The sequence below is a fragment of the Canis lupus genome, chromosome 18 (genome assembly GCF_003254725.2).
Source record: "Canis lupus dingo isolate Sandy chromosome 18, ASM325472v2, whole genome shotgun sequence".
Lineage (NCBI taxonomy): Eukaryota > Metazoa > Chordata > Mammalia > Carnivora > Canidae > Canis > Canis lupus.
In genome coordinates, this window is record NC_064260.1 from 53,250,640 (window position 1) to 53,264,318 (window position 13,679).

Here is a 13,679-nt window from a genome sequence, read left to right on the forward strand (position 1 = left end):
TTTTTTTTTAAGATTTTATTTATTTATTTATTCATGAGAGACAGAGAGAGAGAGAGAGAGGCAGAGACCCAGGCAGAGGGAGAAGCAGGTTCCATGCAGGGAGCCCGATGTGGGACTCGATCCTGGGTCTCCAGGATCAGGCCCTGGGCCGAAGGCGGTGCTAAACCGCTGCACCACCTGGGCTGCCCAGAACAAGCCCTTTTTAAGAAACACGGCCATCGCTTAGGCTGGACAAAGCCTAGGGAAGGAGTTTCACTGGAAGGTCTTAGCTATCAGAGTGGTGGTGATGGTCCACCACCAGGCTTGGCCAGGCACGCGATTATGGGGCGAAACTGGCGGTGGTGGTAATGAAGTCACGTCCTCCTCTCCTTGTGAAGTCAAAATCGTTAAAAAACCAGAGCGCTCACGTCATCCAGGCTTGAGGCCTCCCTTTGGTCCTTCGGTCCCTGAACAACGCAGCGGGTAGGGGTTACCAACTGGTTAGTTATCCCAAGTCCTCCGCCCCGGGGCGGGTCTCCGCAATAGGATCCCGCCTGGGCTCGCCGGCCCGCCCCGCCCCCTCCCCTCCCCTCCCCGCATGGCCTGCTGGGAGTTGTAGTTCAGTCGTCGAAGAGCCGCGCCAAGCCCCTTCCCTTCTTCCGCTTCCTCCCTGCCCCGGATGAGTGCGCAGAACAGGGACAGCCCGCGGGGGCAGCCACAGAGCGTGGGACTACAATTCCCAGTGGCCTGCCGCCGCGGGCGTGCAGTCCCAGGTAGCCGGCGACGCGCTTGCTCGCACGAGCACGCGCGTCGGGCGGCGGCAGGACTCGGCCGCGTGCTCCTTTCCGCTCCGGTCCGCCCCGCCCTCGCCGCGCCCAGCGCTGTCCGTCGCGCCTCGCACGCCCGCCCCGTGGTCGTTCCCTCGAAGCTCTCCGCGCCCCTCCTTCACCCCAGTCTCTTTTAGAGGCCAGGCCCCGCCCGTTTCCCGCCTCCTGGGCCCGGTTCGTTCCCGATTCAGCCCGCCCCTCCCTGCGCCCCCGCGGCCTCTGCTGCAGGCGGAGGCTCCATGTTGTCCCCTCCGCGAGTGGTAGCGGCTGCCTCGGGAGGAGCAGGTGAGGCGCCCGGTTTTCCCCGCCGCCCTCCCGACCAGAGCCCCGAGGAGACCGCCCGCCGCTCGTTCGTCGTCCCGGGGTCGGGACCCTGCGCCCCTCGGCGGGTACCCTGGGCCCGCGAATTCAGGGCCGGTGCTGCTAGCGAGGCCCGGCCGGCGGGGCGCGGGCGGTGCCTCCCTGGGCTCCCGGTGGGAGCGGCCGCCCTCGGGTCGGGGTCGGGGCCGGGGCCGGGGCCGGGGCTGGAGGGCCGGGGCGGGCGGGCGGCGTCGGCAGCTGCGGCCCTGCAGGCCCCGCCCGGGTCGAGGGCGCGCTCCGGGGCTGCGGCCCCCTCCCTGCCTGGCACCTCGCGGGCTCGCGGGCCGGGCCGGGCGGCGGGAAGGTGGATGCTTTTACGTCCAGCCTTTGGCGAAGTGCTGGAGCGTCTCGGTGTTGGAAGCTTTATTTTCATCCTGACGACCTCGAGGCGCTGACGACAATTAGGAAAGTTGATTTTTAAGCCCACGCTAATTTCCATAGGCGAGTTAGAATGTGGCCTAAATTGCTTTTTAAGAAGTTCTTTTAGTACGTTTGGCACCGTCCGTTGTTCCGTTGCTTTCCCGAGGACATGCAAAGACAGCAAGATAATTCAAAAGTAAGAGAGTCCTCAAAAATGGAAGGATACTTCATGTCATTTTTAACCTGGCTTTATTCTGGCTTAGCGTGTATGCTGTTGACATCGCCAAAAGTTCCACTTGCCAAATTCAAAGGCAGAAAAAGAAAACATGAAATCCCAGCCCTCAAAGAATTTGTGTACGAAGTTGGGTGGACCGTTTTGTGAAAGGGAGAAAAAAAAAACCGCGATCTCATGTTTTGTCTTCTTTTGCAGAAGTTTCTGAAAAGCGACGTGGTTTTAATCCGTGTCAAGTGTTCATCATTGCAGTGAACCGAAATTCCAATTAGGGCTTCCCCCCCCACCCCCCCACTTTGCATAGAAACTAGCTTGTAGGGGATCCCTGGGTGGCTCAGCGGTTTGGCGCCTGCCTTTGGCCCAGGGCGTGATCCTGGAGACCCGGGATCGAGTCCCACGTCGGGCTCCCTGCAGGGAGCCTGCTTCTCCCTCCTCCTGTGTCTCTGCCTCTCTCTCTCTCTCTCTCTCTCATAAATAAATAAAAATAAATCTTAAAAAAAAAAAAGAAAAGAAACTAGCTTGTAGTTTACAAGTCCCTGTTTCTGCTTTGCCACCTGTAAAGGAAAGGCTTAAATGAAAAGGATTTCTATGCTGTGTAGTGAAGAATGAACACTACTATTAACAACACATTGTTTTATTAACTACCCCTTATTGTCTATTGGAGTGATCGTGAAATTAAGAAAAATGACAACAGAGGATAAACATGTATATTATCTGCGGTGGAGCACATGTGTTTTTCATTTCTATGCCTTCTGAACCTTAGGATAAAGGGTACGTGCTCTCTTTAAAATGAGATAATAGAGGATTGTAAGAAGCAAGAAATTAACAGAAAGTTGTCTTCCTCCCCTAAGCCCCAGTGGTAGGTCATTTAACAGTTTGGTTACATATTAAGATTCCTATGAAATAGGGAACCCCAGGTTGTGTGAACTTGTTTGAGAATGGTGTAAGAATTTACCTATAATGACTAGGCATGCCTGTTAAAGTTTCTATTGGCTTGTGAGCTGAGAAATTCTTCAAATAACATAGCTGCATTTTAAAGCTAATTTGAATTTTAAAACATTTTCCCAAGTTCTCTTTGAGGTTTTAGGAGTATATTCTCTAAAAAACATCGAGGGGGAAAGTGAGGATAAAGCTTTTATCTAAAAGAAAAAAAAAACCTTTAGTTGCTGTAGGTCTGTGAATCTCAGGTCTGCTGCATGATTAAAATAACCTGTGATATTTAAAACCTGACAATGCATGGAACCCACAGATTCTGATTTACTTCCTTCAGTGGCGGAGCAACAGTTAAAAAAAGAACCCTGAGTAATTCTAATTTGTATGGTAATGTAAAATTCTCCTATAGGTGGTTGTTTACATTTGAATTGATTTGTTACTTTATAGGAAGTATAATTTATAATATCAGTGTTTGTTACTAGAAGTTGATGCTTTTTGCAAATTGGTAAAAAATGTTTTTTATTAGCATATATTTAGATAGAACTTATTGATATATTTCACAGCTAAAATATATTACCGGTTAGGAAATAGACTATACTGGTATAGTCAGTGAAAAAACAAGGTAGATTAACTTTTAATGTCTTGCAATGATAAGGAATCCAAGTCAAATATTGCAAATTGAAGCCTTATTCATCTGGAACACAAAACCTTCCGGTAACCAAATTGATTTTGGCGATTTTTTTATTTTTATGGAAGAGTCAAATAAGATGAATATTGAACTCACTCTATTAAAAAAAAAGGTTTTTTTTTTTTCTATAGCATAGCCTGGCATCATTTTTAGATTCAGCCTGGTCTTTGCATTTCTGAATCTTAGGTACTGTTTAGTCATAATTGACCTTATAAATACATAAAGCACTACAAAATTGACGAAATGTGGTTTTGTTCAGCATTCTGTGCTAAAGTAGGAACATGTTATGCCAGATGAATTGAGAAAAGGTTTTCTCTTAAACTCTTTAATTGATTAGAATGTAAATTTCCCCCAATATTCTCTTTTGTTGGTTATAAGTATTTTTATTGAAACAGCCAAAGAAATGTACGTGTATCTACTAGCATACTTACTGCCTTAAGACAAAAGAGAGCATATAAAAGCATTCTCCCACCTTGAGACAAATGGAACCACTTCCAGCAGTTTGAGTTGGCTGAGAGCTTACCCTCATATATGATGTGTTTTTTCTGGCCTTGCCTGAATTAGGAACTTTAAAGACTGCCAGTGAGAACAAGGCCTGAAATGGTATGCTTCTGTTTTTGGGTGTGTTGCTCTTGTCCTTTAGTAAATGGGTTTCAAAAGGAGAGTGGAAAACTCAGGTCATAACTTTACCCTGAGTCATACACTCTACTTGGTGAAATGTTTCTGAAACTGTAGTTAATTTGATTTGCTTTGTGGAGCTCTCTGAATAGTACAGATGAACACCAAGGCTGGCTCTACCATAGTGGTTCTTTTTTTTGTTTTTTGTTTTTGTTTTTTTTTTTTTTTTTGATCCCGGGACTCTAGGACGGCGCCCTGAGCTGAAGGCAGATTCTCAACCACTAAACCACTCAGGCATCCCACCACAGTGATTCTTAACCCAGGGTGATTTTGCTGTGTTGGGACATTTAGCAACATCTGCAGACATTTTGGGGTCTTATAAGCAGGAGGTAGCACTACTGGTATCTAGCGGGTAGAGGCCAGAGTTGGCTGCTAAATATCCTACAATGAATAGGATAGTTCCCCACAACTGAGCTATCCAGTATAAAATACTGGTAGTGCCAAGGTTGGGAAACCCTGGTCTATACTGTTGAATTGATCAACTAAATTCTGTATGAATTTTCTGAAGTAGCAGTTGTACCTGCTTCCAGTTAACTAGTTTCATTGAATTTATCACTGTTCAGGTGGGCTTTTCAAATATTTGAGGGGAATTTAAACTTTTTCCCTCTATAATGTTTTCTTTTTTTTTTTTAATTTTTTAAAATTTATTTATGATAGTCACACAGAGAGCGAGAGAGAGGCAGAGACATAGGCAGAGGGAGAAGCAGGCTCCATGCACCGGGAGCCCGATGTGGGATTCGATCCCGGGTCTCCAGAATCGCGCCCTGGGCCAAAGGCAGGTGCCAAACCACTGCGCCACCCAGGGATCCCCTATTTTCTGATAGAATTTATTTCTTAGAATTTGTATTTTTTTTCCTTTTTCTTTATTTATGAGAAACAGAGAGAGAGAGAGAGGCAGAGACACAGGCAGAGGGAGAAGCAGGCTCCATGCAGGGAGCCTGATGTGGGACTTGATCCCTAGTCTCCAGGATCAGGCCCTGGGCTGAAGGTGGCGCTAAACCGCTGAGCCACCTGGGCTGCCCGAATTTATATTTTCCATAGAACTGAAAAGGCCAATTGGATCAGTAGTCTCACCTACTTTTATTTAGTCTATGCAGCTATTTTTTTTTCTTTTTTAAGATTTATTTATTTATTAGAGAGAGGGGAGAGGGGGGTGAGCCCACAAGTGGGAGGGGCAGAAAGGGAGAGAGAATCCAAAGCAGACCATATACTGAGTGTGGAGCCCATTGTGGGGCTCCCATCTTCCAACCTCCAGGTCACAACCTGAGCTGAAACCAAGAGTCAGATAGATGGTCAACCGATTGTGTCACCCAAGACACCCTTGCAGCTACTTTAAAAAAAAAAATCTCTTAAAAATTCAGTGTTAGGTCATTCTAGAAGAGCTAATATTGTAATTTGGTCAGATCACTACAAAGTCTTCCCTGTGATAATTAGTTTCACCTGTTAGTCTTTCACCTTATTTCTACTTGGATTGTCTGTGTCATTTTAGTGCAGAGCCAGTCTGTTGAATGCAATTATTTTTTTTTTTTTAAACATTTTTTTTAATTTATTTATGGTAGTCATACAGAGAGAGAGAGAGGCAGAGACACAACAGGCAGAGGGAGAAGCAGGCTCCATGCACCGGGAGCCCGACGTGGGATTCGATCCCGGGTCTCCAGGATCGCGCCCTGGGCCAAAGGCAGGCGCCAAACCGCTGCGCCACCCAAGGATCCCTGTTGAATGCAATTATTACAGAAATTATTTGAATAGGTATACTTAAACCTATTGGCTAGTCTGGATTAAGTTGTGTTTTTACCAAAAGTAAAGGGTAAATCAGTACTTTAAAAGGTAATTAGAGAAAAGGTCGTCGCTTCCACATAAACTGTTGAAAGGCTTTTTAATTATCCAAATATTTTCAGCATTTCCTGTAGAGGAAACTGAGCCACAGAGAAGTAAAATGATTTACTTATGTGGTCACAATCATTGTAAAGCTGGGCCCTGAGGGTTAGGAAAGGCCTTTCTCTTGTACATTCTGCTTCACTTGAGAGTAACAATCTTTGCCAAAAGGAATTTAACTCCTAAAAGGAAGTAAGGGGCTTGTGGATGGTGCAGTCAGTTAAGCAAGTCTTGGTTTCTTTAAAGATTTTATTTATTTATTCATGAGGGAAAGGGAGAGAGAGAGAGAGAGAGAGAGAGAGAGAGGCAGAGACACAGGCAGAGGGAGAAGCAGGCTTCATGCAGGGAGCTCGACATGGGACTTGATCCCAGGTCTCTAGGATCACGCCCTGGGCTGAAGGCGGTGCCCGCAACTGTTGGTTTCAACTCAGGTCATGGTCTCAGGGTCATGGGATTGAGGCCTGAGTCGGGCTCCAAGCTCAGTACAAAATCTGTTTAAGATTCTCTCTCTCTCTCTCTCTCTCTCTCTCTCTCTCTCTCTCTCTCTCTCTCTCTCGGCAGCCCTGGTGGCGCAGCGGTTTAGCGCCGCCTGCAGCCCGGGGCCTGATCCTGGAGACACGGAATCGAATCCCACGTCGGGCTCCCTGTGTGGAGCCTGCTTCTCCCTCTGCCTGTGTCTCTGCCTCCCTCTCCCTCTCTCTCTCTGTCTCTATGAATGAATAAATAAAAATCTTAAAAAAAAAAAAAAAAAAGATTCTTTCTCCCTCTCCTTTCTGCACCCTCAGCCCTGTGCTCACTCTCAAATCAATCAATAGAAAAAGGGGGGAAGATTGATTGGATTTGGAGCTATATAGCATATAAGAACCTAGGGAAGATGTGGAGGCTGAGAGGTGGAGATTTGAGAGAAGCTGAGTAATTGAGAGGATTCATTTTCATGATACCACAAGTAGACATATAAAGTGTTTGTACCAGTAGGTTTTCTAGAAGTTAAATCTTGACTCATTTCACTCTTGAGACCAAAGACAAGACATGCCCAGAATCACACAGGCTGCTAGTGGTAGAACTGGAATAGGAACTTGTCTCTTGACTCTTCTGCTCATATATTTCTACATATTACTCATGAGAGTAAAGTGATGGGGGAATATCCAGGTGATTCTCTCCCTGAGGCAGTTGTATCTTTGGACCTGAATGCAGGTTAGGAATTAATGAAGTTGCATCACCAAAAGAGAGGGTATAGTGAAATTATAAGAATAAGGATCCCTGATGGCGCAGCGGTTTGGTGCCTGCCTTTGGCCCAGGGCGCGATCTTGGAGACCCGGGATCGAATCCCACGTCAGGCTCCCTGCATGGAGCCTGCTTCTCCCTCTGCCTGTGTCTCTGCCTCTCTCTCTCTCTCTCTCTGTGACTATCATAAATAAATAAAATCTTTAAAAAAAAAAAGAAATTATAAGAATAAAGAGGTCATTGAAGGAGTGAAGGAAAACTGCCAAGACTGGAGCAGAGGGCGGTGGAACTCACAGGAAGCTGAAGAGGAAAAGAAGCAGGGAAAGGAAATCATGAAAAGATTGGGAGTGAGCTAGGAATGGGCATGGTCCCAGAGACCAAATGTCTGCAGGAGTTCCAGCAGCAGGTGGCAGTTGTGTTTTGTCATACAGAGAGGGCTGAATGAGAAGAAAGAGCCATTGGATTTGGCAAGAGAGGTCATGATAAACTACTGAATAATTTCAGCAGGGAGACTGAGAGGAAAATCAGGTTACAAGGTGATGAGAAGGGAATGGGTAGGTAAGTGGATGAAGACACACCTTCCAGGAGTGTGTCTTCTTTGAGAAAGGAGACCACTGGGGGAAGGGAAGAAACTGGTTTTTCTGGAGGTGCTTGACAAGAATTCCTGAGTTTAGTGTTCACAGTACTAGGAAACTGTTATCCTTCCTTTTAGATACTGGAGCTGAATGTGACAGTTTCTCTACTCCTCAGAAGCTCCCAGTTGGGTGATAAATCTTGATTACAAATGATAATATTACAATGGGTGGAATAATATGTATGAGGTTTTAGTAGAAACAGGAAAGTAGGACCACTTTATTGAGTTCCTAATATGTGTTAATCTTTGAGATGAGTATTCCATTTCTAAAGAAATGAAGTTGCAAGCGGTTAGAAATTTGTCCATAGTCAAATCGAGACTAAGTAGTGGAGTTATTCAGCTGTTCCACAAGTATTTATTGGATATCTGCTACTTATGGGCACTGTTCTGGGATATTGGGGGATATAGCATTGAACAGAAGACACAAATATCCTGCCCTCATGGAGCTTACATTCTAGAGGGGAGAAATGATTCCAGAGCCTCTTTTCTTTTTTCTTTTTTCTTTTCTTTTCTTTTCTTTTCTTTTCTTTTCTTTTCTTTCTTTTCTTCTCTTCTCTTCTCTTCTCTTCTCTTCTCTTCTCTTCTCTTTTCTTTTTTCTTTTCTTTTCTTTCTTTTCTTTTCTTTTCCTTTCTTTTCTCTCTTCTCTTCTCTTTTCTTCTCTTTTCTCTTTTCTCTTTTCTTCTCTCTCTTTTCTTTCTTCTCTTTCTTTCTTTCTTTCTTTCGGATTTTATTTATTTATTTGACAGAGAAAGAGAGCACGTAAGTAGGCAGAGCGGCAAGCAGAGGGAGAGGGAGAAGCAGGCCCTCTGCTGTTCAGGGAGCCTGATATGGGGCTCCATCTCAGGACTCTGGGATCATGACCTGACAAGCTGAAGGCAGATGCTTAACCCATTGAGCCACCCAGGCACCTCTGGAGCCTTTTTTCTTTTCAGTATACCGTGTATAACTGGGAAAATAGGTCCAGAGGGAGGGGAAGGTGAATGTCAAAGGATCAGTGTTTGCCTCCAAGTCAGGGGGAACATGCAATTTCAGGCTGTGGGAAGAAGTGGCTGAATAGATTGTACATTTGAAATTTTGGAATCAAGGCAGGACAGGACCTGAATCCTAAGTTTCTTCAGTAGGAAGGCCAATGAAAGTTAATTTTCCTGGGAGGATGAGGGGAATAAGGAAGGAGTAAGAGGAATCAAGGCTGTGGGGAGAATGGTGAAAGGCTTTGACTTAGAGGATAGAGATTTAGCTTTGAGCCCTCAATCCATAAAGTGTTTTTGCTAGCCCTTTATGCAGTTGCTGACGTGGTGTATCCTGAAGGACCTCAGCCCTAATGGATGAGGTCTCATTGTTAAAGCAACAATTGGGGATGTTGCCTAACAGTCGAGAAAGATTGGGAAGTGGTAAGGCCTAAGGGAGATGTTGCCTAACAGTCGAGAAAGATTGGGAAGTGTTAAGGCCTAAGGGAGAAGGTCCTGAGGTTTTGATTAAGGAATCTTAAGGGATTAGGGAGCTGGAGATTCAGCAAAGGACATTTATTTTTTTATTAAAAATTTTTAAAGTTTTATTTATCTCTACACCCCATGTGTGGCTCGAATCCACGACCTCAGAGTCAAAAGTTGCATGCTTTTCAGCCTGAGCCAGCCAGGTGACCTTTAAAAAAATTTTTTTTTTTTTTTTTTTTTTTTTGAAGAGAAAGGGTATAGAAATATGACCTCTGGAAAGGGGTGAGTAGAAATAAAGTTTTTACTTGGAAGATCAAGGATACCGTCTTGGAGGTGCCTGGCTAGCTCAGTTGGTTGAATGTCTGACTCTTGGATTCAGCTCTGGTCATGATCTCAGGGTTGTGAGGTTGAGCCCTGTGTCACTGGGGCTCTGCTCAGGGGGGAATCTGCTGGAGATTCTCTCCCCTGCTCTCTCTCACACACAGTCTTTCTCTCTCAAAATAAATAATTTTTTAAAAATATTTTATTTATTTATTCATGAGAGAGAACGAGAGAGGCAGAGATGTAAGCAGTCTCCATGCAGGGCGCATGATGTGTGACTCGATCCTGGTTCTCCAGGATAACACCCTAAGCCCAAGGCAGACGTGCCCAACTGCTGAGCCACCCAGGCATCCCTCAAAATAAATAAATCTTTTAGAAAAATATACTGTCTTGTCTTGGGTAACGAGAGAGAAAGATGATATGGTAAAAAGTGATCAACTCTATTTGTTTATTTTTAAATTTTTATTTATTTGACAGAGAGTGAGCGAGACAGAGAGAGAGCACACAGTAGGCAGAGTGGCAAGCAGAGGGAGAGGGAGAAGCAGGCTCTGAGCAGGGAGCCTGACATGGGGCTAGATCCCAGCCGAAGGCAGATGCCCAATCGACTGAGCCACCCAGGCGCCTCAACTTCATTTGTTTAAATTGAATTATATTGGTGATGTGTACAGTTCAGAGTGATTTTTTTCTTTAAGTAGACTGAAACCAAAGGAACAAGAGCTTTTTAAATCCAGTGTGCCCGGGATCCCTGGGTGGCGCAGCGGTTTGGCGCCTGCCTTTGGCCCAGGGCGCGATCCTTGAGATCCGGGATCGAATCCCACATCGGGCTCCCGGTGCATGGAGCCTGCTTCTCCCTCTGCCTGTGTCTCTGCCTCTCTCTCTCTCACTGTGTGCCTATCATGAATAAAAAAAAAAAAAAAATAAAAAAATAAATCCAGTGTGCCCAATAAATTGTTGTGAAAAGAAATGCAAAATCACCCCGGCTCCCCCAAGTAAACAGAGCCTGGTCCTCTCCTCTTTTCACTGTGCTGTAGGCAGAAAGAAAGGAAGAGATGAGTGAAGGCCTTATCACCTTTTTCCCCTCACTGACCTCATGGTCTTCATCTTCTCTTGTAGTACGATTCATTGTGCCCAACTGCATACTTTCTTGTCATCAAATCATTTCATCTTGTCAGTAGTCCAGGTCACCTTATCTTCTGTGCCTGTTGCTCTGACAAAACCACCTGCATCTTCAGGGGAGTAGCCTTCAACTATATTACAGTACATATGATTCATTCTTTCTCCAGCTGTTTACTGTGTGCCTGCCATGTGTCATACATTCACATTGGTCTGTTAACTTGGATGGTTTAACAGATGGAATTGAAAGAGCCAGTATCACGAACTTAACTGTGGAGTCCTGGGGGGACTGTTGTACTGGTTATGGGGTTTGGCCGTACCTGACAGAGCCTTCAATTTAGTTATTTACACAAGGTAGATTTTTTTCTTTCCCACATAAAAATGAGCCAGCAGGGCAATGCTGCTACATGAAGTCCTAGGCCCTACCTCTCCTGTTGCTCCAGTATTTCTGGGGCGTTGCCCTTGGGTGCCTGGTGCAGGATGACTCCCTCCTAGGAATACATCCAGCTAGCAGGAAACGGGAAAATGCATGACCTAGAAGTTGGCTATATGATTTCCAGTCAGAACTTAGTCACATGGTAATACCCCTGCTACAAGGTTGGGTTGAAAATAGGTTTCTTCTAGGCAGTTTTATATCCAGCTAAAAATCTGTTTCCATAGCAGCAGGGGAAAATGAATATTGAGGGGACGCCTGGGTGGCTCAGTGGTTGAGTGTCTGTTTTTGGCTCAGGGTGTGATCCTGGGGTCCTGGGAGAGAGTCCCACATCGGGCTCCTTGCATGGAGCCTGCTTCTCCTTCTGCCTATGTCTCTGCCTCTCTCTCTGTATCTCTCATGAGTAAATGAATAACATCTTTAAAAAGAAAAAAGAAAATGAATATTGGGGAGAGCAACCAGCCATCTCACAGACTTTGGACCTGCCTTGAGTATTGCACGGTACTTGACACTGTGGCTTATCCCTAAGATCTGAATCAGTTATTCTCGTTAGTTCTTTTTTTTTGTTTTGTTTTGTTTTTTTTCGTTAGTTCTTTTATATGAAAGATTGAAGGTCTTTAGGTCCTGGATTCACCTGCTATTGTGGCAAAGAAAGGATGGTAAGAGATTATATTCACAGCAATGTTAAATTTTTACCCAGGCAGTAATGGGAAAGAACAATAATAATACACATTTATTACAGTGATGTCGTGATGGTGTATATTTATAGCTTGCATTCCACTAGCCTGACAAAAAATTAAAAATTGGCAAGAACCTTTTGTTGTTATCTGATATTGTAAGTATAAAAAAGCGAGTGGCAATTCCCATAGCTAAATGGGCATAGAGTCTGGCAGTCAAGCTGTTTTGTTGACTTTGCCTGCTGTGATCATGCAGCCTTGAGTGTTTTCCCAGACAAATGTAATTTGGGGACTGTATTTGTGATTTTGGCCATATCTGCTTACTTGTACTATGCTTTACTTCATATTTATCTTTCAATTAACTGAATTGATTCGCCTTTTCAATTAAGCATCCTTCTAAGCAATAATCCAGTAAGACATGTTTTTTTCCTTATATACATGAAAATACATAATTATTAAAACAAATGTCCTTCTAACTACATGAAAACATCTTTAATACTAGTGGTGCATACTGGGAAAATAGGGAAATGGTGCTTTGCTTCATCCCCTACGCCATTCTGGTAGTCTTTCGTAAACTTTCCATGAATCCATGGCTCCTAAGTGGCTCTGAATTTCAAAGAATCAGTATCTTTGTTGCTTTCAACTCTGGTACAGAGACTACTAATTAGTGCTTACTTTTGAGCTAAAGAATTAATTGCCCCTAAAATGTTGAGTAGGTTATTAAGAGTGATCTACAAGTCCTAGCCACTGAAAGATCTTTTCAAGCTTTTCTCCAGAACTTGTTGGATAAGATGTTTAACGTTTGTAAATCCTGGTTTCCTTATTTTTAAAAATAAGGCAGTAGTTTTTACTGCATAGGGTTGTTCGGAGGATTAAATAAAACATATATAAAAAGCTTAGCAGTGGCAGGCACCTTTTCTACTGCTGATGGACATCTGGATTGTTTCTAGTTTTGGACTATTTTGAATAAAGTTGATGTGAACCTTTTTTTTAATTTAAGATTTTATTAATTTATTTGAGAGACAGAATGAGCATGAGCAAGGAGGAGGGGCAGAGGGAGAGGGAGAAGCAGACTCCTTACTGAGCAGGGAGCCCTTTGCGGGGCTTGATCCCAGGACTCTGGGATCATAACCTGAGCCAAAGGCAGATGCTCAACCGACTGGAGCCATTCAGACATTCCTGATGTGAACATTCTTGTATGTATGTCTTTTGGTGGACATAAGCATTTGTTTTTCTTGGTTATATACCTAAGAGTAGAATTGTTAGATCATAGGCCTGTTTAGTTTTAATGGATACTGCTAAGCAGTTTTCCAAAGTGGTTGTATTCCTGTCAGAATGAGTGACAATTTCAGTGGTACCACAGCTTCTCCCACAGTTGATATTGTCAGTCTTTTCCATTTTAGCCTTGTTCTGATGGACAGGTAGTAGTATCTCATGGTTTTAATTTCTATTTCTTCAGTAAGTAATGGTATGGAAGCACCTTTTCATAGGATTATTGGCCATTTGGATATCCTTTTTTTTAATGAAGTGTCTTTTGCTTATTACTATTTTAAAGATTGGAATATTTATCCTTTTGTTATAGATTTCTATTGATTATGGAAATTAATCTTTTGGATAGTGGTATTTTGAACATTACTAGTCTGACTTTGATTTTTACTTTCTCTTGATGTCTTTCAGTAAACAAAAACTCTTAATTTTATTTTATATATTTTTTTTAAAACTCTTAATTTTTTTTAAATTTTTTATTTATTTATGATAGTCACACACACACAGAGAGAGAGAGAGAGAGAGAGAGAGAGAGAAGCAGGCTCCATGCACCGGGAGCCTGATGTGGGATTCGATTCCAGGATCACGCCCTGGGCCAAAGGCAGACGCTAAACCGCTGCGCCACCCAGGGATCCCAAAACTCTT

The 13,679-nt window shown here is 44.0% G+C and overlaps 1 protein-coding gene across 4 annotated transcripts in view; it reads left to right on the plus strand.

Annotated features, from left to right (window-relative positions):
- Positions 1-13,679, plus strand: part of ATL3 (atlastin GTPase 3) — a 58,530-nt gene continuing 44,851 nt past the window's right edge. The window contains exon 1 of one of the 4 annotated variants that reach the window (XM_049096435.1): positions 1-479. Coding sequence is in view for 1 of the 4 variants with exons in the window: in XM_049096433.1 (XP_048952390.1) it covers positions 1,046-1,091 (46 nt within the window). In the remaining 3 variants the exon portion in view is untranslated. Of the gene's footprint in view, positions 480-806; positions 1,092-1,462; positions 1,723-13,679 lie in introns of those variants that run through there. The other 3 variants (XM_049096436.1, XM_049096433.1, XM_049096434.1) reach the window with 3 other exon arrangements.